The 24,577-nt window shown below is 38.3% G+C and overlaps 1 protein-coding gene across 1 annotated transcript in view; it reads right to left on the bottom strand.

The window, feature by feature from the left end:
* Positions 1–24,577, bottom strand: part of LOC128659746 (zinc finger protein 91-like) — a 262,253-nt gene that overhangs the window by 183,518 nt on the left and 54,158 nt on the right. The window contains exons 3-4 of the mRNA XM_053713326.1: positions 22,706–24,409; positions 7,722–7,735 (exon numbers count right to left, since the gene is read on the bottom strand). Coding sequence (XP_053569301.1) covers positions 7,722–7,735; positions 22,706–24,409 — 1,718 coding nt within the window. The remainder of the gene's footprint in view (positions 1–7,721; positions 7,736–22,705; positions 24,410–24,577) is intronic.

The following is a 24,577-nucleotide window of genomic DNA, read 5'->3' as shown; positions in this document are numbered from 1 at the left end:
AAAGCCTCAGGAAACTGTTTCTAGGCAAAAATCAAGCCAGCAATGTGGAAAAAACTAGGCCCCAATAAGTTTTATCACCAAAGCAAATATAAAAATGATTAAACATGCCAGCAAACGTTTTATATTGCACATTAACCAGAGTATATACCTCTGATAGCAAGCCTGATACAAGTCGCTATTAAATCACTGTATTTAGGCTTAACTTACATTAATCCGGTATAAGCAGCATTTTCTAGCAATTCCATCCCTAGAAAAACATAACTGCACATACCTTATTGCAGGATACCCTGCACGCCATTCTCCCTCTGAAGTTACCTCACTCCTCAGACATATGTGAGAACAGCAGTGGATCTTAGTTACTTCTGCTAAGATCATAGAAAACGCAGGCAGATTCTTCTTCTAAATGCTGCCTGAGATAAAATAGTACAACTCTGGTACTATTTAAAAACAACAAACTTTTGATTGAAGAAAAACTAACTATATTACACCACTTTCCTCTTACTACCTCCTAGCTATGTTGAGGGTTGCAAGAGAATGACTGGGTATGGCAGTTAGGGGAGGAGCTATATAGCAGCTCTGCTGTGGGTGATCCTCTTGCAACTTCCTGTTGGGGAGGAGAATATCCCACAAGTAATGGATGATCCGTGGACTGGATACACCTTACAAGAGAAAACAGCTTGTCCGTTCAAGTGGGCCAACTCAGTACACAAGTTAGTCAATTATGTACACTATTTACCAATATGAGTCAAGATTTTATGAGTAAGCAACCTAATAATCCTTTTTTAGGGGTACAGCCATTGGCCAGCAGTGGGCCACAGGCACAGTCATAAATACTACAGTATTTCCTGAGAAAGGGGGGAGAGATATACCAAATGAAATGATAAATGTCAATAATGATACTAATCGTGTTCTTTCCCTAAAGTCCGGAAATGGACGATTTAGCTGTGATGAGGAGCAACCTCAGCCGGGAAACTCTAACAAATCTCTTCCTTTGCAGTTTTCTCTTAACCTTATTTCCACAGATGCAGTACACAGGAACCCAGTCGACCCTATTATAGAGGGGACCGGTAAGAATGAGAATTCCTCCGCATCAGGTAGCATGGCGGATTCAGGTAACCCGTGGCGAAGCCCACAGATGTGTAATCATGCCAATTTTATGTGTGAAATGGTAGAAACTGTGGGGAAATATTATGTATTAGCTGAGCTCCAGGATTCAGTTTCCAACCCTATCATGGGATTAATTGATACTTGATCTCAGGCAACTATTTTATCCCATAGGTACTACTCACAGCTAAATGAGCTGACACCAAGCAAACCTAAGATAAAATAATTTGATGGTTCACTAATAGGTGTTGGGGGTAACTCTCTCAAAGTCCATGGTACGGCGTGGTTAAAACTAAAACTGGGGAACAGGGTAATAAGACACCCTGTCATTATAGTGGATCTGCCAACTGATCGTTTAATAATTGGTAGTGATCTCCTGAAATGGTTAAGCACCATCATTGATTGCATAAATAATGTAATCTGGTCGCAAGTAAAAAGGCCTATTAATTATGAGCAGTCCGGTATATCTCACGCCAGGCATAACTGTCACGTGGTGGAAGAGAAACCAGATGCTGTGGAGATTCATTTCAGGAATAACTCTGTACTTGAAATCACTATCCTACAAATAGGTGATCAGACTCCTTTAAGTGGTTCTGATGGTAATACTTTTAAAATTGCTCCTGGAAAGATAGCCAATACTTCCTTAGACGGCGAAGTATTAACCATATCTCTCCACAAGGGGGATGCTAAATTCCCTAAATAGGGAGCCCATGCACAATACCTCACAGAAATTGAGAGGGTTAAGGATGATCTATTTATCCCTATGCAAGTGCATGACCTTGGGAAAACTAAGTATGCCAAATTGAGCTAACAGGAAGCTAGCTACATAAGCAAAGGCTTATTGGCACAGATAGCTGAACCTAAAGTGATTAAATATCTTTCTCCCCGAGATCTCTGGGTCCAAGACCTAGATGACAGGTGTGAAAGTTATAACATCACAGCTAAATGTTTATTAACTATCTCCATAGGTAATAAATCAGTGAAGCACCTGTTTTTAGTTTTAAATACTCCCCATAATCAAATTTATATTGGCAATGATCTCTAACATAGATGTGCCATACAAATAGATTTGATTAACCTTTGCCTCTGGAGCAGGTTAAATGGGGACCCTGAAATATTTCAGGATGAAAACGCAGCCCTGAAATCGAACCAGCAAATGCCATATGCTGTGAACATGCAGGTGTCTAGCGATGTTCTAATTCCTGCCGGGGCTGATAAATTTCTCTTATCCTTACAGGTAAAAAGAGGTCAGAAATGAAAAACTTCTGAAACACTGATATGCCTCTCCCATAGAATGCAAAATCTGGGGGGGGGGGCAAAATGCGTCAGGGGGGCAAAACACATCAGGGGAGCTACTTGAGTGTGTTTTGCGCTCTTATTTTTTAATTGCCAGATGAAAACTTTAGTTTGAACCTGAACTCTGTTAAAACTTTAACTATAATTTGATCTGGGTTGTGCCAGCTTAAGCATTCTGAATATATGTTTACACTCTAATATATTGTCAATCTGGGTTGTGCCAGATCTAGTAATAGAAATACCGCTTATGCACCAAATGAATGTCGGTCAGACTTTTGGGATAGGCTATATTCAAAATTAATCAAATCAATAGATGCTCAACTGATCATAGGTGGGGACTTTAATAGTGTGTTTGTTCCCAAGCTGGATAGACTGAGGACTAGCGGTTCATACAGATCTAGGAAAGAAGCCAAGATACTGATCTTTTAAAAGGTCTTAAATTAAGGGATATATGGAGAATTCAACACCCGGACGATAAAATGTTCACATGTGAATCTAAAACATTCCGCACATTTTCAAGAATAGATATGTTTTTAGTGACTGAAAGGCTCTTACACTTAGAAATTAAGACAGATATTAAAAATATAGTTTTATCAGACCATGCCATTATTTCTATGTCTATCCAGTTGGGGAATAAAAGAGAGTTTTTTTTCCTCTTCCTTTCTACACTCTAATATTCATTTCAGAAACTGGCTGATCCAAAAATGGAGGGACTATGCTACCCTAAATAATGAATATTTTTCTAAAACAGAAATATTCTGGGAGGCCGCTAAGGCCTTTCTTAGAGGCGAGATAAAGGCCTATATGGTTAAAAGAAAAAGAAAGCTAAGAGCTAGGGAATTTCAACTAACGAACTATCTTAAAAACAAATTTATAAAATATATCGACAGTGATAACTGGGCTATCTATCAAAAGGCTAAAAAAGAAAGGGAATTATTCCTAATTCAAAATCAGTTACAAGAAGATGCCAAAAATAAAGCCACATATGGCACCTTCTCCCCTAAAACAGCAAAAATGCTTGCAAATATCTCCAAAAGTAAGAAAAAAAATAACTATATAGGGTCAAATATATCAGAGGATAAAAAATACACAGCTCCAAAGGATATATTAATAGGCAATTCTATTTATTTTTCCAAAAAATATACTCCCCTGTAAAAGTCAACCAGGAGGCAAAAAACAGGTTCTGGAATAGCATTAAAATCCCCAAAATATCTGCCTCTCAGCTGACCGCAATGAATAGGGAGATCACATTAGAGGAGGTTCTAAAGGCCGTCAATGAGTCAGTTCTAGGGAAAGCCCCAGGTCCTGACCAATTGCCGATCGAATTTTATAAAGTACTTTCGGAGGAGATAGCCCCAACTTTGACCAAGCTATTTAATAACTATTTTCTTTTACATCTTAAGCCTGCTCAAACCTTTTCTGCATCTAATATCACTCTTATTTTAAAGAAAGACAAGATCCCCAATTCTATGGATTCATATAGACCAATCTCGCTTCTCAATAGCGATTATAAAATCTTGGCAAATATATTAGCCTCTCGCCTAAAAAAGATCATAGGAGATGTCATCCACCCAGATCAAACTGGGTTTATCCCAGGTAGAACGGCACAGAAAAATATAAGAAAAGTTATGACGATAATTGAATATATACTATCATCCCATAGGACAGGGTCAGGCACAAAGCAAGATTTTGCCCTATTAACCGTTGATGCAGAAAAAGCCTTTGACTCTGTCCTATGGGATCATTTATTAACTACCTTAAATATCTTTGGCTTTAAAGGTAATTTTTATAACTATATCTCCATACTATATCAAAACCCAATCTCATACCTTAATATAAATAATATTCTCTCTTGCCCTATAACTCTCTGCAAAGGAACAAGACAGGGGTGTCCCCTTTTACCGCTGCTGTTCAATCTAGCTATTGAACCCCTTGCCATCAAGAGTAGAGAAATACTGGAGGGTATTAAGATTAAACAGCATAAGGTAGTATTATCATTATATGCTGATAACATTTTATTTTTCATAAGGAATTCAACTAAAAATATCCCAGTTCTAGTAGATATCCTAGCGGAGTTCAGTAAATTCACCGGGTATAAAATAAATCTTTATAGGGTCCCTGAATCTGTAGGGCCGGCAGCTCTTCAGGGGTATTTACAGGACCTTTTTCGCACTATAAAAGGGACACCTGCGTCTCCTGATGTTGTTTTAGAAAGAGCACATAGGGCCTTAAGACCGAAACCTACGGGGAAAGCGCCCCCACGAGACATAATAACCAAAGTCCTTAACTTTGCTGAAAAGGAAGACATAATGCGCAACGCCAGAGCAAAGGCTCCACTAACACACGCAGGAATAAACATTTCAATTTTTTCAGACATTAGTCCAGCTACTCTGCAGAAGCGCAGGGAGCTGAAATTCATCACGGAAGTACTGAGGTCAAAACAGATCCCCTACAGATGGGGATTCCCCGTAAGCATTTTAGTCCCCAAGAATGGCCAACTTGTCACTTTCCGTAGCATGGACGACCTACCTAACTTTTGTGAAATGTTAGGGGTAGAGATCCCTGACCCTACACCTCAGGCCATGCAGGGAAATTCTGATGTGAACCCTGTCCCTGGAGAGCAAGGCAACTGACCAAGAAAGGAGATTTTTGGCTCTTGGGCCTACATAATATTGGACTAGAGACTGATATGGAAGTGCTCCTTATGTCTTGTGAACTTGTACTGGCAGATGAGTATAAATGTTTTGATAAGTTAGAATGTCCTATAGTTTGTTTATAATGTTTATAGGCAGATATAACTAATTTTTTTTTTTGTTTTTTTTTATGTTGCACGGTATTGTCACCCAGCTAGAGCAGCACATACATCACACTAGGGTGTTAAAGGGGGGAAGAGAAAAAAAAAAGAAAGAAAAAAAAAAAAAAAAAAAGCACACGGTACCCCTGCACCTGTTTAACCACCCCTTGTATATAAGCCAACCATGCTGGGAGTGACCCACTTAGAAACTAGTTTCCACATAAACAAAATTGAGGCACATGTTGAGATAATAGGGGAGCTATTTATTTTAGACCTACAAGATAAGAACCAGTAGTGGATGCATACATCTTGAAGCCTGCTCAATAAGACCAGTGTTTCATAGCCTCATTACACGTGCCAGTTACCCACTTAAATTTCGGTTTTGAAGCACCTGTTTGTGTTTTATGTTTAATATGTTTGCATTTGATTATTACGAAATGGTTGTTTGTTCTCAAAGAAGTTTATTACATTGTATGAATATGTTTTAGTTTACCCTGCAGGTCCCTGGCTCGACCTCCCGATTCTACTTCTTACTTGCTATATACTTTAGATTCTTTTTAACCTCACCTCATTCCTTTTTTCTTTCTTCTTTTCTCCCTTGCACTAAATTCTTTCCCACCTCCTCTTTCCTTTCTTTTTTTTTTTTTTTTTTTTTTTTTTTTTTTCGCCTCGGTGAAGATACTTAACTAAACATGCCCTCCACTACCCAATTAGTCAATTTCCTATCCTTAAACACTAAGGGCCTTAACCAACCAGAAAAACGATCAATAGCAAATAGGGAGTTTTCTAGGCTAAAAGGTGATATTGTGCTCATTCAGGAAACTCACTTTAAAAGAGGGAGGGAACCCAAATGGCTGTCACAAACGTACACTACAATGTATCTTTCGTCAGGGCCCCTCAAAAAATGTGGAGTAGGCATTTTGATACACAAAAATTTACCATTTCAGTTGTTGCAGATGGAGAAGGACCATGAGGGGAGGCTTCTGATAATTGTAGGTTTGCTATTCGGCAGACCAATCACCATAGTTAACGTTTATGTACCTAACATGGCTCAACATGCCTTCATTCGAGGCATAACAAACACAATACTGGACTGTAGAAAGGGCTCACTTATCATAGGGGGCGACCTCAATGTACCATTAGATCCTGAATTGGATACTTCGGGGGGTTCATCCTCCATATCTGGAAAACATATTAAAAGTATAAGTAGCAGTTTCAGGAGTCTGGCAGTGCACGATGTTTGGCGTGCGTTGCACCCTGGAAGAAGAGATTACACCTTTTTCTCCCATCCCCACCAGATATATTCTCGCCTCGACTACTTCTTGACAGACCCCCTCAGCCTTTCTTTTGTAAGGGCGATAAACATCCTTCCTATCACCTGGTCGGACCATGCCCCAGTGCTTTGCGCAGTGGAGTGGCCCGAAACACCAGTGACGCCGTTTCAGTGGAGGCTGGACGCCTCCCTTTTGAGCGATCCGCTGGTGAAAATCGAGATTGACAAGTCTTTGACTGAATATTTTCAAATGAACACTGACGACAATTTACCACACACAACAATATGGGAGGCGCACAAGTGTGTCTTGAGGGGAGAATATATAAAGCATAAAGCACGCAAACAGAAAGAGTCGAGGGCTAGATACCAGCAGTTACTAGAGGAAGTTAGTTCAGCAGAACAGTTACATAAACAAGACCCATCTCATACTCTTCTTACAGAACAGCTATTACAAAAAAGAGCAGCTCTGGCTCTCCACTTGCAACAGGAGCAGCATCACTCTGCCTTTTCCTTAAAGCAACATTACCATAAACACAGTAACAAGGCGGGTCGTTTACTGGCCAGAGCTCTCCGTAGGAAACAGTTAAAGACTTTTGTGCACTCGTTGCAGGATACCTTAGGGCACACACATGAGGATAGCTTACAAATAGCAGAAACATTTAAAAAATACTATTCTACCCTATATAACTTGCAGAACGAACTACACAATACCCCTCAACAGGACAGTAATACGTCTGTAAGAGACATGGAGAATTATCTCTTTATACCTGACCTCCCCAAACTTGATGACAGTGACTCTGATACTCTAGACCTCCCTTTCTCAGTGGAAGAAATTACAGACGCCATCAAGGACCTACTGACAGGTAAAAGCCCTGGCCCCGACGGGTATAGTAACGCGTATTATAAAACATACATCCATATCCTCGCCCCTCAACTGGCCAAACTATTTAATTCACTACAAGATAACGTTGGTTTTGTTCAAAGTATGTTAGAAGCACACATCACGGTGCTTCCTAAGCCTGGGAAAGCACCCACCAAACCAGAGAACTTTCGACCCATTTCACTTCTAAATTCGGATGTGAAAATCTATGCCAAGGTACTGGCCAATAGGCTAAATCCTCTATTAAAACATTTGGTCCATACAGATCAGGTTGGTTTCATTCCGGGGAGGGAGGCTAGGGATAATACCCTAAAGGTTACACAGCTAATTGCTTACGCCCGAAATAATCAAGTCCCATTGGGAATTATATCTACTGACGCCGAAAAGGCTTTTGATAGGGTGGATTGGCGATTCCTCAAAGCCACCCTATCCTCCATGAACATAGGGGACAAATTTATTAGTAGAGTCTTTGCCCTTTATTCATGCCCTGTTGCCAGAGTGAAGGTTAACGGATACCTTTCGGATCCCTTTAAAATTTCCAATGGAACCCGCCAGGGGTGCCCTTTGTCCCCCTTATTATTTGCCCTTTCTATCGAAATATTGGCACATAAGATCAGACATAATCAGCAAATTCGGGGAATCACAGTAAATAACACCGAATACAAAGCGGCTCTTTATGCCGATGACGTGTTACTGACATTGACTGACTTAGATGTTTCCATCCCAGCCTTGCTTGGAGAGTTTCAGATATATGGTAAATTTTCAAATTTTCACCTCAACCTCGCAAAGTCCGAAATGCTCAATGTAAATATCCCCCACTGTGACATGGCGAGGATTACTTCACTCTGCCCCCTCAAAATTCAACCTAAGAAACTTAAGTATTTGGGGGTCTATTTAACAGCTGACCCTGCGGATATGATAGAACCTAATTATGTCCTTATTCAAAACGAGATTATAAATGACCTCTCTAGATGGGGCAGCAAAACATTCTCATGGTTTGGCAGGATCCAAATATTAAAAATGAATATCCTACCCCGTATACTCTACCTTCTCCAAACAGTTCCCCTACCTCTGCCTAATCACTACCTTATCAAACTTCAAGCGAGGCTGGAGAGCTTTATATGGAATAAAATCAAACCTAGAGTACAAAGAAAAACCCTTTACTTGGCCAGAGACAGAGGTGGATTGGGTGTACCAGATCTCGTGAGTTATAGAACAGCTACCCTGCTACAGAGAATACCAGAATGGTGTTCTCAGACAGACCAGAAACAGTGGATCCATTTAGACTCTGATGTTTTGGGAGTGGGTAATGTGGGTGCCCTGGCGTGGCTGACCCCGCAGCATAGACCATCTTTGATTAAGCTTTATCCTCTTCTAAATGAAGTGTTTACCCAGTGGGACAGGCTACTGAACATTACTACACACATTTCCTCTAACCCTTCCCCCTTGTCACCTTTTCGGGGGAACCCAGAAATTCCGCTATCCTACACCTCCAGACCAGATACAAAAGCAACACACATTCGCGACAGAGCTATAGGATCCCTGATCCGCGACGGGGCAGTGATACCATTAAATGAATTGATGGGAATGGAGGAACCGGTCTTTTCCTCTTGGTTCTCATATGCACAGGTCTCCCACTTTGTTCATAAGCACCATAAACGAACACAACTAACTAGGGAACTTACTCTTTTTGAGAACCTCTGTATGTCAGAGCGCCCAGGGCGGCACCTTCTATCTAAAGTATACAAAATGCTGACTCCCACGGACCTTTTGCCTGCTTACACACATAAATGGGACCTAGACTTACATACGGTCATAACTGCTCAAGATTGGGCAAAAATCTTTCTCCTACACAAAAAATGCTCAGTCTCTGCTAACACACAAGAAATGAATTTTAAATTCCTCTCGCGCTGGTACCTGACCCCAGCAAGACTAAAACACATCTATAAAAACACTGATGGCAAGTGCTGGAGAGGGTGTGGGGAGGAGGCTGACCTTCTCCACATTTGGTGGAGTTGTGACAGAATCAGACCCTTCTGGAGCGAAGTTGTTGAGTACATCAGAGACACCTTCTCAGTGTCGCTCCCTCTGGAACCTGATATATTACTCTTCCATTCATTACCTAAAGTGGAGGACGCAGCTATGCAACTGCTCCTAATAACCCTTTTGAACAGCGCCAAAGCCCTTATTCCCCAGAGGTGGAAGTCGACATCGACACCCACTCTGGACCACTGGAAGGCACAGGTGTCGCTTTCCCTTAACCTAGATAGACGACACTACTGGGAATCAGGCAGAGCAGTGACACATGAGCTAATGTTGATAAGGTGGAGAGAGGCTGCGGAAGAGGCGGTGGGCAGTAGTGCATAGAAATAGACGTTTGAGGAAACAATAATGTAATCTCGTTTCAACCCTCGCCGGGGCGCGGGCATGGGTTTTTCTTTTTTTTTTTTTTTCCCTCTCCTCCCTCCCTCCCTCCCCTCCCTCTCCCTTCTCTTTCTCCTCTTCTCGTTCTTCTATTCCCCCTTTTTTCTTCCCTTTGCCCCCCATCCTCTGGGTACTCATTGGATTGATGTTTCATAACATGAGGTTTAGGGGGCTACTGCACATCATTGCCCTAAATCTAACAGTTTGGACCTTGACCTCATTATCATACCCCCGACCTATACTGTTGTTACATTTTACTAAAATTGTCTGATTCCTAATTTTGATCTAGACAATATTGTTAAGAGATAGGGGTAATGAGAAAGAGACAGAAAGGAAAGGAGAAAAGGAAAAAATAACAGAGCAAATTGATTGACTTTTTGGCAAATAACATATATATGTTCTGGACACTGTATTTTAGGCATGCTCTGAAATTGTATACTTGTGATTGTCTTAATTTTGTTGTACCTTCTCTTGCCTTTCTCATTTTTACTTCAATAAAGCTCTTTAAAAAAAAAAAAAAAAAAAAAAAAAAAAAAAAAAAAAAAAATCTTTATAAGTCTGAGATCTTATGGATAATAAAAAATAAAGGCCTAGATTTGGAGTTTGGCGGTAGCCGTGAAAACCAGCGTTAGAGGCTCCTAACGCTGGTTTTAGGCTACCTCCGGTATTTGGAGTCACTCAAAAAAGGGTCTAACGCTCACTTTTCAGCCGCGACTTTTCCATACCGCAGATCCCCTTACGTCAATTGCGTATCCTATCTTTTCAATGGGATCTTTCTAACTCCGGTATTTAGAGTCGTGTCTGAAGTGAGCGTTAGAAATCTAACGACAAAACTCCAGCCGCAGAAAAAAGTCAGTAGTTAAGAGCTTTTTGGGCTAACGCCGGTTCATAAAGCTCTTAACTACTGTACTCTAAAGTACACTAACACCCATAAACTACCTATGTACCCCTAAACCGAGGTCCCCCCACATCGCCGCCACTCGATTAAATTTTTTTAACCCCTAATCTGCCGACCGCCACCTACGTTATACTTATGTACCCCTAATCTGCTGCCCCAAACACCGCCGACCCTTGTATTATATTTATTAACCCCTAATCTGCCCCCCACAACGTCGCCGCCAACTACCTACAATAATTAACCCCTAATCTGCCGACCGCAAAGCGCCGCTACTTAAGTTATCCTAATGTACCCCTAATCTGCTGCCCCTAACACCGCCGACCCCTATATTATATTTATTAACCCCTAATCTGCCCCCCTCAATGTCGCCGACACCTGCCTACACTTATTAACCCCTAATCTGCCGAGCGGACCGCACCGCTACTATAATAAAGTTATTAACCCCCAATCCGCCTCACTAACCCTATAATAAATAGTATTAACCCCTAATCTGCCCTCCCTAACATCGCCGACACCTAACTTCAATTATTAACCCCTAATCTGCCGACCGGAGCTCACCGCTATTCTAATAAATGTATTAACCCCTAAAGCTAAGTCTAACCCTAACACTAACACCCCCCTAAATTAAATATAATTTTAATCTAACAAAATTAATTAACTCTTATTAAATAAATTATTCCTATTTAAAGCTAAATACCTGTAAAATAAATCCTAATATAGCTACAATATAAATTATAATTACATTGTAGCTATTTTAGGATTAATATTTATTTTACAGGCAACTTTGTAATTATTTTAACCATGTACAATAGCTATTAAATAGTTAAGAACTATTTAATAGTTACCTAGTTAAAATAATAACAAAATTACCTGTAAAATAAATCCTAACCTAAGTTATAATTAAACCTAACACTACACTATCATTAAATTAATTAAATACAATATCTACAATTATCTACAATTAAACCTAACACTACACTATCAATAAATTAATTAAATACAATATGTACAAAAAACTACAATGAAATAAACTAACTAAAGTACAAAAAATAAAAAAGAACTAAGTTACAAAAAATAAAAAAATATTTACAAACATAAGAAAAATATTACAACAATTTTAAACTAATTACACCTACTCTAAGCCCCCTAATAAAATAACAAAGACCCCCAAAATAACAAAATGCCCTACCCTATTCTAAATTACTACATTTCAAAGCTCTTTTACCTTACCAGCCCTGAACAGGGCCCTTTGCGGGGCATGCCCCAAGAAGTTCAGCTCTTTTGCCTGTAAAAAAAACATACAATACCCCCCCCCAACATTACAACCCACCACCCACATACCCCTAATCTAACCCAAACCCCCCTTAAATAAACCTAACACTAAGCCCCTGAAGATCTTCCTACCTTGTCTTCACCTCACCAGGTATCACCGATCCGTCCTGGCTCCAAAATCTTCATCCAACCCAAGCGGGGGCTGGCGATCCATCATCCGGTGGCTGAAGAGGTCCAGAAGAGGCTCCAAAGTCTTCATCCTATCCGGGAAGAAGAGTAGATCCGGACCGGCAAGCATCATCTTCCAAGCGGCATCTTCTATCTTCATCCGATGAGGACCGGCTCCATCCTGAAGACCTGCACCGCGGACCCATCTTCATCCGGCGACGTCCAACTGAAGAATGACGGTTCCTTTAAGGGACATCATCCAAGATGGCGTCCCTCGAATTCCGATTGGCTGATAGGATTCTATCAGCCAATCGGAATTAAGGTAGGAATATTCTGATTGGCTGATGGAATCAGCCAATCAGAATCAAGTTCAATCCGATTGGCTGATCCAATCAGCCAATCAGATTGAGCTCGCATTCTATTGGCTGTTCCGATCAGCCAATGGAATGCGAGCTCAATCTGATTGGCTGATCGGATCAGCCAATCGGATTGAACTTGATTCTGATTGGCTGATTCCATCAGCCAATCAGAATTTTCTTACCTTAATTCCGATTGGCTGATAGAATCCTATCAGCCAATCGGAATTCGAGGGACGCCATCTTGGATGACGTCCCTTAAAGGAATCGTCATTCGGCTAGTAGGCGTCGGGAGAAGAGGATGTTCCGCGTCGGATGGAAGATGATGGCTCCCGAAGAAAGAAGATTGAAGATGCCGTTGATAGAAGACTTCATCCGGATCATGGACCTCTTCAGCTCCCGCTTGGATGAAGACTTCATCCGGATCATGGACCTCTTCACCTCCCGCTTGGATGAAGACTTCAGCCGGATCATGGACCTCTTCAGCCCCCCGCTTGGGCTTGGATCAGGACATCGGAGGAGCTCTTCAGGACGGATCGGTGAACCTGATATGGTGAAGATAAGGTAGGAAGATCTTCAGGGGCTTAGTGTTAGGTTTATTTAAGGGGGGTTTGGGTTAGATTAGGGGTATGTGGGTGGTGGGTTGTAATGTTGGGGGGGGCTATTGTATGTTTTTTTTTACAGGCAAAAGAGCTGAACTTCTTGGGGCATGCCTCGCAAAGGGCCCTGTTCAGGGCTGGTAAGGTAAAAGAGCTTTGAACTTTAGTAATTTAGAATAGGGTAGGGCATTTTGTTATTTTGGGGGGCTTTGTTATTTTATTAGGGGGCTTAGAGTAGGTGTAATTAGTTTAAAATTGTTGTAATATTTTTCTTATGTTTGTAAATATTTTTTTATTTTTTGTAACTTAGTTCTTTTTTATTTTTTGTACTTTAGTTAGTTTATTTCATTGTAGTTATTTGTAGGAATTGTATTTAATTTATTTATTGATAGTGTAGTGTTAGGTTTAATTGTAGGTAATTGTAGGTATTTTATTTAATTAATTTAATGATAGTATAGTGTTAGCTTTAATTGTAACTTAGGTTAGGATTTATTTTACAGGTAATTTTGTAATTATTTTAACTAGGTAACTATTAAATAGTTCTTAACTATTTAATAGCTATTGTACATGGTTAAAATAATTACAAAGTTGCCTGTAAAATAAATATTAATCCTAAAATAGCTATAATATAATTATAATTTATATTGTAGCTATATTAGGATTTATTTTACAGGTAAGTATTTAGCTTTAAATAGGAATAATTTATTTAATAAGAGTTAATTAATTTCGTTAGATTAAAATTATATTTAACTTAGGGGGGTGTTAGTGTTAGGGTTAGACTTAGCTTTAGGGGTTAATACATTTATTAGAATAGTGGTGAGCTCCGGTCGGCAAATTAGGGGTTAATAATTGAAGTTAGGTGTCGGCGATGTTAGGGAGGGCAGATTAGGGGTTAATACTATTTATTATAGGGTTAGTGAGGCGGATTAGGGGTTAATAACTTTATTATAGTAGCGGTGCGGTCCGCTCGGCAGATTAGGGGTTAATAAGTGTAGGCAGGTGGAGGCGACATTGTGGGGGGCAGATTAGGGGTTAATAAATATAATATAGGGGTCGGCGGTGTTAGGGGCAGCAGATTAGGGGTACATAATGATAATGTAAGTAGCGGCGGTTTACGGAGCGGCAGATTAGGGGTTACAAATAATATGCAGGGGTCAGCGATAGCGGGGGCGGCAGAATAGGGGTTAATAAGTGTAAGGTTAGGGGTGTTTAGACTCGGGGTACATGTTAGAGTGTTAGGTGCAGACGTAGGAAGTGTTTCCCCATAGCAAACAATGGGGCTGCGTTAGGAGCTGAACGCGGCTTTTTTGCAGGTGTTAGGTTTTTTTTCAGCTCAAACAGCCCCATTGTTTTCTATGGGGGAATCGTGCACGAGCACATTTTTTAGGCTGGCCGCGTCCGTAAGCAACTCTGGTATCGAGAGTTGCAGTTGCGTTAAAAATGCTCTACGCTCCTTTTTTGGAGCCTAACGCAGTCATTCTGTGAACTCTCAATACCAGAGTTATTTTAAAGGTGCGGCCAGAAAAAAGCCGGCGTTAGCTACGCGGGTCGTTACCGACAAAACTCTAAATCTAGCCGAAAAATAGCCTGTTAGAGAATCCTTTTAAATTAACCGACAAATATATCAAATATCTAGGAATAAATCTCTTGAGAAATCCAGAAGAATGGTATTATATAAATGTTTCTCATATATGGAAGAAATGTCTAGCTGAGATGCAGAATTGGAGTAGACTCCCTCTTACACTTTCAGCAAGGATAGCACTAATCAAAATGCGAACACTCCCCAAAATCTTATTTGTTATACAAAATATCCCTACATTTATACGTAAGGCCGATATACAAAAATTTAATTCAGGCTTCTCTCGCTTTCTTTGGGCCCCCAAAAAAAACGCGAATTGCACTTTCGAGACTAATGCACCCTAAAGATATGGGCGGATTCGCCCTTTCAAACCTAGTAAATTATAATCTGGCATGTTTCGCTAGGATTGCCTTGGACTGGCTAACTACAGCCAACTATGTCACTTGTAGGGAGATAGAGGAGAATATAATATTTCCCTACGCCCTTAAAGCACTTCTACATGTCTCCCACCATACAAAGCTACCAGAACTTACACTCTGGAGGTAAATCCTACACTCTCCAAATTCTTGCCTATTAGAGGAAATCCGGAATTTGAAAGCGGCTGCACATTTTCGGCCTTTAGAAAATGGTCAGCAAATAATCTGAACTGCTTGACCCAAATGGTAGATCCGGTCTCCAACCATATAAGAACATTTGAATCCTTAAGTAAAGAGTTTAACTTAGATAGGAGATCTTTCTTTGCATATTTACAGATCAGACACTTTTACTACAGTTCTAAAGTACTAAAGTTCTGGGGGGAGATTTTTGGAAATTAGGTCCATTGGATACTATTAGCAGATTCTCTAGAGGTGATCACTCCATTTCACCCATCTATAGATTACTAATACTTAAGGAGGCAGAGGCAAGGGTAGACAGTCTTCTTTGTATTTGGAAACTAGATGTTCCTGAAATCGATTCAGAATATTTTCAAATGAGCTTAAATAGGATAAATAAGTTTTCCAATAACATGGCAATAAGAGAATCGCATCTGAAACTCCTTAATAGAGCCTATCTAATCCCTAGCAGAATGGGCAAATGGAAAGGGGATATGGCATGTTATAGATGTAAATTTCCTTTGGCTGATCTACTCCATGTTTTCTATACATGTCCAAAAACGATTAAATTATGGAAACAAGTGGAATACTGGCTTAATAGATTTTTGCCTGATAAGGTACTGCTTAGCCCGTTATCTATTTTCTTTCTGGTCCATGACCAGACCCAGAATAAACCTCTGATTAATACTGTAATTTTACTAGTTAGACAAATGATTTTAAAAGTGTGGAAGAACAAGAATGTCCCTACTATAGCGTCTGTTGTACGTAATATTCAACACCAAATGGTGGTAGAACAGTATGATCCATTAATATTCGAGGAAAAAAAACTAAAAAACTACCTACTAAAATGGGACAAAGTAATTATGGGCCAGCCCAGAGAGGTGCAGCTACAGCTGTTAGGATACTTTCGTAAGTCACCGGACTTTTTACAATTAATACTTTCAGACAGATATCCCGAATTCTGGAGACAACACCATTTTTGAGGTTGGGGGAAGAGAGCTTGGGAGTTAACTATCTCTTCTTTTCTTCTTTTTTTTTTTTTTCTTTTCTGTAGATATTTTTTTTTTTTTTTTTGTTCTATATGAGAAGCATGTAAGCTCATTTTGATGTCTTTTTTTTTTTTTTTCTCTCTACCGCAAGGTATTGCTAATTTAGGTTTAGGTTCTCCACAGAGTAAGAAACAAAAGAGTATTTGTATTGTCAGTATGGGTTCCGTGGAGAATATTTTGATTGTTGTATTACTATGTTTCATAAATGCCGCTCCTTGCTCATGTTTCTCTTTTTGCAAATGTAAACTTCAATAAAAATTATATACAAAAAAAAAAAAAGAAATAACACTAATATTTAATGAAACTTACTAGACTAATGGAGTATTACTTTACCTAATATCACCTTTAGTCCAGCAATTATTGTAGCAAGCATAAGATCTCAAACTTGTTAAACCTTTCACACATTGGATCGTTAAAACACTGGATACAGTGTATACCGCTAGTACTTTATATGTAACACGGTCCAGCTGTTGATTGATATAAAGGGCTACAATATAACATACTATACACTAAACATATGTATTATAAGAGGTAACATATAGCTTGTGTGTAACAGAACGTAATATTTGCTCAAATATATGAGCACAAAGATACCTTGGAAACATATTGGTCTTTATTTTAACACGAGTCCTAATTGGACTGAAATGAACAACTTTAACTACATGTGTCTAAGCATTACATACACTCCCAACTAAGACTCACTCGTCATATTGTTAGGCTGCAAGCCAATAATATTTTGAATAATTTGGGTTTAATATTAAGAGCATGGTGTAAGATTAAATTGACGACCATATTTAACCCTCTTTTATGATCTATTTCACACTATACGTTACCTTATGCACACTGATAACTAATACATTTCAGTAGTGTATTCAGTATATTAGGTATTTTTAGAACTACCTTACACTCTATCGAGTGATATTTAGAGTCCTAATACTGGCTGACCAATCACAAGCCATTGCACATACTTAAGGTCAGGTCAATAGCAGTAAGATTTATATATCCTATATTCATTTTATACTGATTTTTCAGAGTGGTTTATTTGCACAATTTCAATAGAGGGGATGACTTTCTTCACATTATTATATTAAGGCCCTACTTATATTTATCCCCTCTTTTGATCATTGGTCAGGCTCATCATAAGTGTATATCTGGATTTTTTTTAATGTGTATACAGTTTTGGATTTTATTTGAAACCAATAAAAGTTATATTTTATTTTTCCCTTCTTTTGTGGAATTGACTGCCTTTAGTCAGGGCCCAGAGTGCTCGTGCATACTTGTTGGTGGGTATCCTAGGCTTTCTCTAGCCACCCCACTTTTTTAGTTTCCAATAATGCTATATGCACGAGCACCATTTCCCACAGTCTATTGATGTTTAATTGTATAACAGTTGACAATTTCTAATATACACGACGGGAAAAGCCCAAGTAGTGCCACTGTTCATTCTCTGTGTGTACAACCTTGCTTAGCATACCCTGAAGGTGGTAAACCTTTCTACTTAGAAACAGGTTACACAGATATAAGCATAAGTGCTGTTTTATACCAAAAGCATGATAATTTAGGCAAAGTCATTGCCTATGCGAGCAAAGATCTATCCCCAGTAGAAGTACAATTTAGCGATTGCGAAAAAGCCCTCTTATCTACTGTATGGGCTCTACAAAATTTCTAGCCGCATAACAGCTTGGACTCTTTCCTTACAAGGCTGGCCTTTAGAAATTTGCTATAAGCAAAACAAAAAGAATCCAGTTTCACAGGGGCTTGCTGAGCTCCATGACTGTACTGCTAAGGATCATGGGGAAGAGTTATTAAAAGATGACTTCCTGGAGGAACAATTGCTTTCCCCATATAAAATATACAATGAGGACCATTGTCAAACATTACCTTGGGTATATGTTGACGGTTGCTCTTACCATGCCACTATTGAAAATGAGCACAGATTTGTCGCTGGCATTGGTATAACTTGGGCAAATTAATTCCCAAATATTTCTGTAGGTTTCAACATTGGACCAAGATCCAGTCAAGTTGCAGTACTAATTGCTGTTCTTAAAACCATTGAAATGGCTATTGAACAAAATATTCATGAATTTGTGATCATTACTGACTCAAATTACGTGCGTGACAGTTTTGTTGAATACCTGCCAACTTGGAAAAGAAATGGCATGCAGAAAAGTAACAACAAACCAGTCAAGCATGGCAAGTTTTTCTGTGAGATTGATAACCTAGTGGTATCCAATGGGTTAACCATACACTGGAAAAAGACCAAGGGTCATTCCAGTGTTCTAGGTCCTGATAAGGAAGGCAATGATCTTGCAGATGCTTTAGCCAAACAAGGAGCCATAACTGGAGAACTCCTTAATATTGATCACTTAATGGGTGCAATTCAGGTAGAAGCCATTACCAGAAACCAGGTTAAACAACAGAGTGAGCCTAACCTGGAACAATGGAGTCAGAATTCTCCTAGTGAGGACCTGATCACTAGTCAAAAATAAGACACCATTGTAGGCATCTTCTATAAACACATAGAAGATCCTGAAAGCAACCCCATCTCAAAAGATGACTGTATTGGCAAGGAAGATATTAGAATATTAATGAAGTCCAGATCCCAATTCAAGTTACAGGATGGTTTGTTAATTAGAACCTCCAAAACTGGCATCCAGCAATGGGTGGAACCTACCAAGTTCAGAGGTCTAATGCTTCAACATGCCCATGATGCTCCCACATCTGGCCATTGGGGTGCCAAACTCACATATGAAATATTGCGTGATTACGCCTTCTGGCCATACATGTTAAAAGATATTCAAACTTACTGTCAAGGTTGTTTAATCTGTCCACAGTTCCAACCCACTGCACCAACGCATAGAGCGCCATTGCAGAAAAGGGGTATGGTCATGCCATGGTCAGATATACAAATTGATTTTATTAGTCCAGTAACTAGGTCATCAAGAGGTAACAAATACATGTGAGGAGAATTGGATGGCATATCCTGATGGCATATCCTGATTCTCTTCAGACTGAGAATCATCCTTAGACACACTTTCTTGACCTAAAATATGGTCTTTACAATGTAAGGCTCTTTCATTACAAGAGGTACACAATGTTAAAGGGGGTTCCACAATAGCTTCTAAACACATAGAACAATGAGATTCCTCAATGTCAGACATGTTGAACAGACTAGTAATAACCACAGAAGTCGTTTAAACACTTTATTTATTGCTTAAATAAACTTTTTGAAAAACGTGTACTGCGCCTTTAAGAAAATAAAAAGTGAACAATTTTTCCAAAACTGCCTAAATAATGTTAAATTGACTCAAAATTTAACTAAAACTCGTTGGTTTATCCAAAAATTACTGCACCCCAGTAGTAAGGGGAGAATAAGGCACTAAAGTAACTTAGAAAAGCAAAAACATCAGTTCACATCAAAAATACCCCCTGCACCTCGCCACAGCTCTGCTGTGGCGCCTACCTGCCCCCAGGGTACTTCGAAATGAGTTGCCAACCCTCCAGACCAGAGATACACTGTCCAGGAGCAACCGGAGTTACTGCTTGCTGCAGCCTAGTCAGAAGGAAGTGCGCATCTGAGCGCGCGAAAATAAGCCCCGCCCCTTGAGGCCGATGCCGGAGTAGGCCCAAACACAACCGCATGGAAAAGCAGTTTTACACCAAGCTAAGTGGAAACACATATACACCCCAAAACACGTCCCAGTAAGTCATACTGGTTATAAATATAAAAACTCTTATAAACGTTTTCCTTTGGTGTCTCTATGTTTTGCTTTTTTATTAAAAAGAAATAAAAAACAGGGAACTCCAGTAACACCCCTCTGTATAACAGGTCTACTGTTTACCCCATTCCCATACAGGGAAATAAATGCCAGCCAATTCTGATATATCAAGTCTCTTCAGAAATAAAAGGCTGCACATACCTGAATGCTGCTTGTAGCATGGAACCGGTCTCCACACTGAAGATGTCTCATGTGTTACCTTCAGAAGTCTTGCAGGGACCAGCATGGATCTTAGTTACAACTGCTAAGATCATCAACCTCAGGGCAGAAATCTTCTTCCATAACCCCCTGAGGAAAATAGTACACACCGGTACCATTTAAAATAAAAAACTTCTAGATTGAAGAAAATAAAACTAACACCACACTTTACCTCTTCCTAGTATAACACAGACAAAGAGAATGACTAGAGGTGGAGGGGAAGAGCTATATATACACAGCTCTGCTGTGGTGCTCTTTGCCACTTCCTGTTAGCAGGAGGATAATATCCCACAAGTAAGGATGAAATCCGTGGACTCGTCGTATCTTGTAGAAGAAATATATGTTGTATTGTGACTTTGACATTCATTGAAAGTACAACTTGTATAAATATGAACAGATAAATATGGGAGATTGTCTAATATTAGATGGGTATCTGCTAAACTTGATAGGTGGCTATTTTAGTCTGTCTAAAATGTTTAACTGTGTCAAAATAATAACCTCTGTCTCTCTTTATTTTTCAGACATATAGTAACAAGAAGCCCTATGAATGTGGGTCATAAACAAGATTAAACAAAATTCATGTATTAAAAATTTATTAGAAATATTAAATATACTGTATACATGTTAAGATACAATACAATACCAGGAGATTGAATGCTATGATTCCGTGAAGAAAAATAATTAACAGTATAAATTGCTATTAATATGATTACTGAAAATATACTTATGTCTGGTATTGAAATTATCAGAGAAAATAGCACTATATGGTCCTATGAATATTAAACACATAGTGTTGCGAAGCGACAATTACAGTCAAAAGATTTGACTGTTAACATAGATGCGTTTCCCTAGTAACCATGCATTACCAGTGAACCAATGGAGGGACAAGCTTTCGTTAAGGGCCTAGACAATTCACCAATGATGGAACAGAATAAAAAGGGGTGGGGTTTCATCACATGATTTAATCCCATGCATGGAGATAGTGTGGGCGGTCTTTTCTGCTAAGCTGGTGACTGATAATTGTTGCCTGGAACACGGTCACTATAAGTGAAATTGGGCTACCTTTTCTTATCCACATTGCAAAATACTTCTTTTGTTTGCTGAGGTGAATTGGACTTATTGAGAAATTCTGGAAGCTGGAATATTCATTTGTTATCTGGTAAAGTATAAGAGGTTGCTAAATATAGGAAATATTTAAAACAAATACATTAATTATTGCTACAATCAAACTGCAGTTAACAGATTTAAAAAGGTACTTTGTATTTTAGCTGCATTCATAATTCTGTGTGGTTTAAAACTAATCTTTTGTATGTTAAGTAATTTATTTTTGCATATATATATATATATATATATATATATATATATATATATATATATATATATATATATATTAGAATTTACTTTATTGCTGCTAAAGAATTTATTTCATCTCAGATTGCAGCATAGATATTGACTGGCAAAGTGTATTGTTCTATTGTTTAACTAAGCACTGTTAAAGTTAGTGGCTCATATCTTGGTATCTCATTGTGGTATTTTAATGAAATTCAACTGTGAATAAGGTTAATAAATAAGGTAACTTTTGTGATCTTTGCATAGCATATTATAATAGTTGTAATGTGTATAGTTTGATTCAGGTCTGGCTTTCTACAAATATATTTCAATGTGTCTATACATTTTAACTAATATAAAGAATTTAGGAATTTACATTAATTTTATTGTTTTGTATATGCATTTTTATTGGAGGTTTATTTTAAAGGATAATTATTAAATATATTGTATTATAACCCTGCCATATACTGACATTAATAAACAAGGAAAATACAATTTTTTCCTGTGCAATATTAATAAAGAACACTGGGGGTGCTTTGGTGGTGAATGGTTGTGTAAACTGGTCAGTATGAGGATGGATCTGTATATTCCTGTGTGGTGTTTGGATTCTATCACATATATAAGAGAAACTGAGGTGCACATATATAGAGGAACAAAGGACAACAGGAGAGCTCTTCAAATCTGGGACTTTTATAAATGGGATTTAGAAAGTATTATTTACAATAGGATCCTTTTTGATGCTTCTATTTAGAGAGTTTGTCCTCTTTAGAATAATTGTAAAAAAGTTTGTACACTGTGTATATAAAATGTATCTGTGTGTAAATATTTGGTGTTTCGTGATACCGACTTCAATAAAAAAATCTTTTTTCCACTTTCTAAACATGTGAAAGGTTTCTTCCCTTGTGAATACTTTCATGTTTTCTCAGATTACCCTTATCTGTAAAACATTTTCCACACTCTGTACATGTGAAAAGCTTTTCCACTGTGTGAATCCTTTCATGTTTTTTCAGACTACTCTTTTGTGTAAAACTTTTTCCACACTCTGTACATGTGAACATCTTTTCTCCTGTGTGACACCTTTCATGAGATTTCAGATTACACATATATGTAAAACATTTTCCACACTCTGTACATGTGAAAGGCTTTTCTCCCGTGTGAATATTTTCATGCTTTTTCAGATCACTCTTTTGTGTAAAACTTTTTCCACACTCTGTACATGTGAACATCTTTTCTCCTGTGTGACACCTTTCATGATATTTCAGACTATTTATTTGTGTAAAACTTTTTCCACACTCTGTACATGTGAAAGGCTTTTCTCCTGTGTGAATCCTTTCATGTTTTTTCAGATCACTCTTTTGTGTAAAACTATTTCCACACTCTGTACATGTGAACATCTTTTCTCCTGTGTGAATCCTTTCATGTTTTTTCAGATGATACTTTTGTGTAAAACTTTTTCCACACTCTGTACATGTGAAAGGCTTTTCTCCTGTGTGAATCATTTCATGATTTTTTAGAGAACTCATATGTGTAAAACGTTTTCCACACTCTGTACATGTGAAAGGCTTTTCTCCTGTGTGATTCATTTCATGATATTTAAGACTACTTATTTGTGTAAAACATTTTCCACACTCTGTACATTTGAAAGGCTTTACTCCTGTGTGATTCATTTCATGATATTTAAGACTACTTATTTGTGTAAAACTTTTTCCACACTCTGTACATGTGAAAGGCTTTTCTCCTGTGTGACTCCTTTCATGAGTTTTCAGACTATTTATTTGTGTAAAACTATTTCCACACTCTGTACATGTGAAAGGCTTTTCTCCTGTGTGAATCCTCTCATGAGTTTTCAGATTACTCATATATGTAAAACTTTTTCCACACTCTGTACATGTGAAAGGCTTTTTCCCTGTGTGACTCCTTTCATGAGTTTTCAGATTACTCATATATGTAAAACTTTTTCCACACTCTGTACATGTGAAAGGCATTTCTCCTGTATGAATCCTTTCATGTTTTTTCAGACTACTCTTTCGTGTAAAACTTTTTCCACACTCTGTACATGTGAACAGCTTTTCTTCTGTGTGAATATTTTCATGCTTTTTCAGATCACTCTTTTGTGTAAAACTATTTCCACACTCTGTACATGTGAACAGCTTTTCTTCTGTGTGAATCCTTTCATGCTTTTTCAGATCACTCTTTTGTGTAAAACTATTTCCACACTCTGTACATGTGAAAAACTTTTCTCCTGTGTGATTCTTTTCATGTTTTTTCAAACTACTCTTTTCTGTAAAACTTTTTTCACACTCTGTACAGCTAAATGGTTTCTCCCCTGTGTGGGTCCTTTTATCAGCTATAAGTTTTGTCATTTGTGTAAAACATTTTCCACACTCAGGATATGTGTTTGGCTTCTCACCTGTGTGAATTTTGTGGTGTTCTAGGAGATGAGACTTCCATCTAAAGCTTTTCTCACATTCTGTACATTTGAAAGGTTTCTCCTTTGTATGAATCATTTGGTTAGACTGTAGACTTTTCTCTTCTTTAAATTTTTTTGAAAGCTTGGTAAATGTTTGTGGTTTATCCTCTGGGATAATCATTTCACTAGATAAGGCATAAATCTTGTCCTCTTGTTTGATGACTAAATTACTCTCTGTACATAATGATTGCTGCCCAGTTCTTGACAATTCATCATCTTCTTTAAATATCTGCTGTGATTTCCCAAATGTTTGTGAATAGTCATTAGTGTCTAAAAATGTTGGAGTCTGTGGTATAATTGTGATGCTTCCTGTAGTGAAGAACGCAGATTCATTTTTCACGTGTTTGTCTACATAAAAATAAATGAAATAAAAACAAATAATATTTATTCTTTATAATATAATCCATCTTAATAAAAAATCATGTTATTCTTTTATACGCAACAAAATGTCTTCTGTTTTGTGTTTATTTTTAAATTTATTTACATGTAAATCACAAATTAAAGAATGACCACAAA

Source organism: Bombina bombina, chromosome 5 (genome assembly GCF_027579735.1).
Source record: "Bombina bombina isolate aBomBom1 chromosome 5, aBomBom1.pri, whole genome shotgun sequence".
Lineage (NCBI taxonomy): Eukaryota > Metazoa > Chordata > Amphibia > Anura > Bombinatoridae > Bombina > Bombina bombina.
The sequence above is the reverse complement of the archived record's forward strand: the minus strand, read 5'-3'. Positions and strand labels throughout refer to the sequence as shown.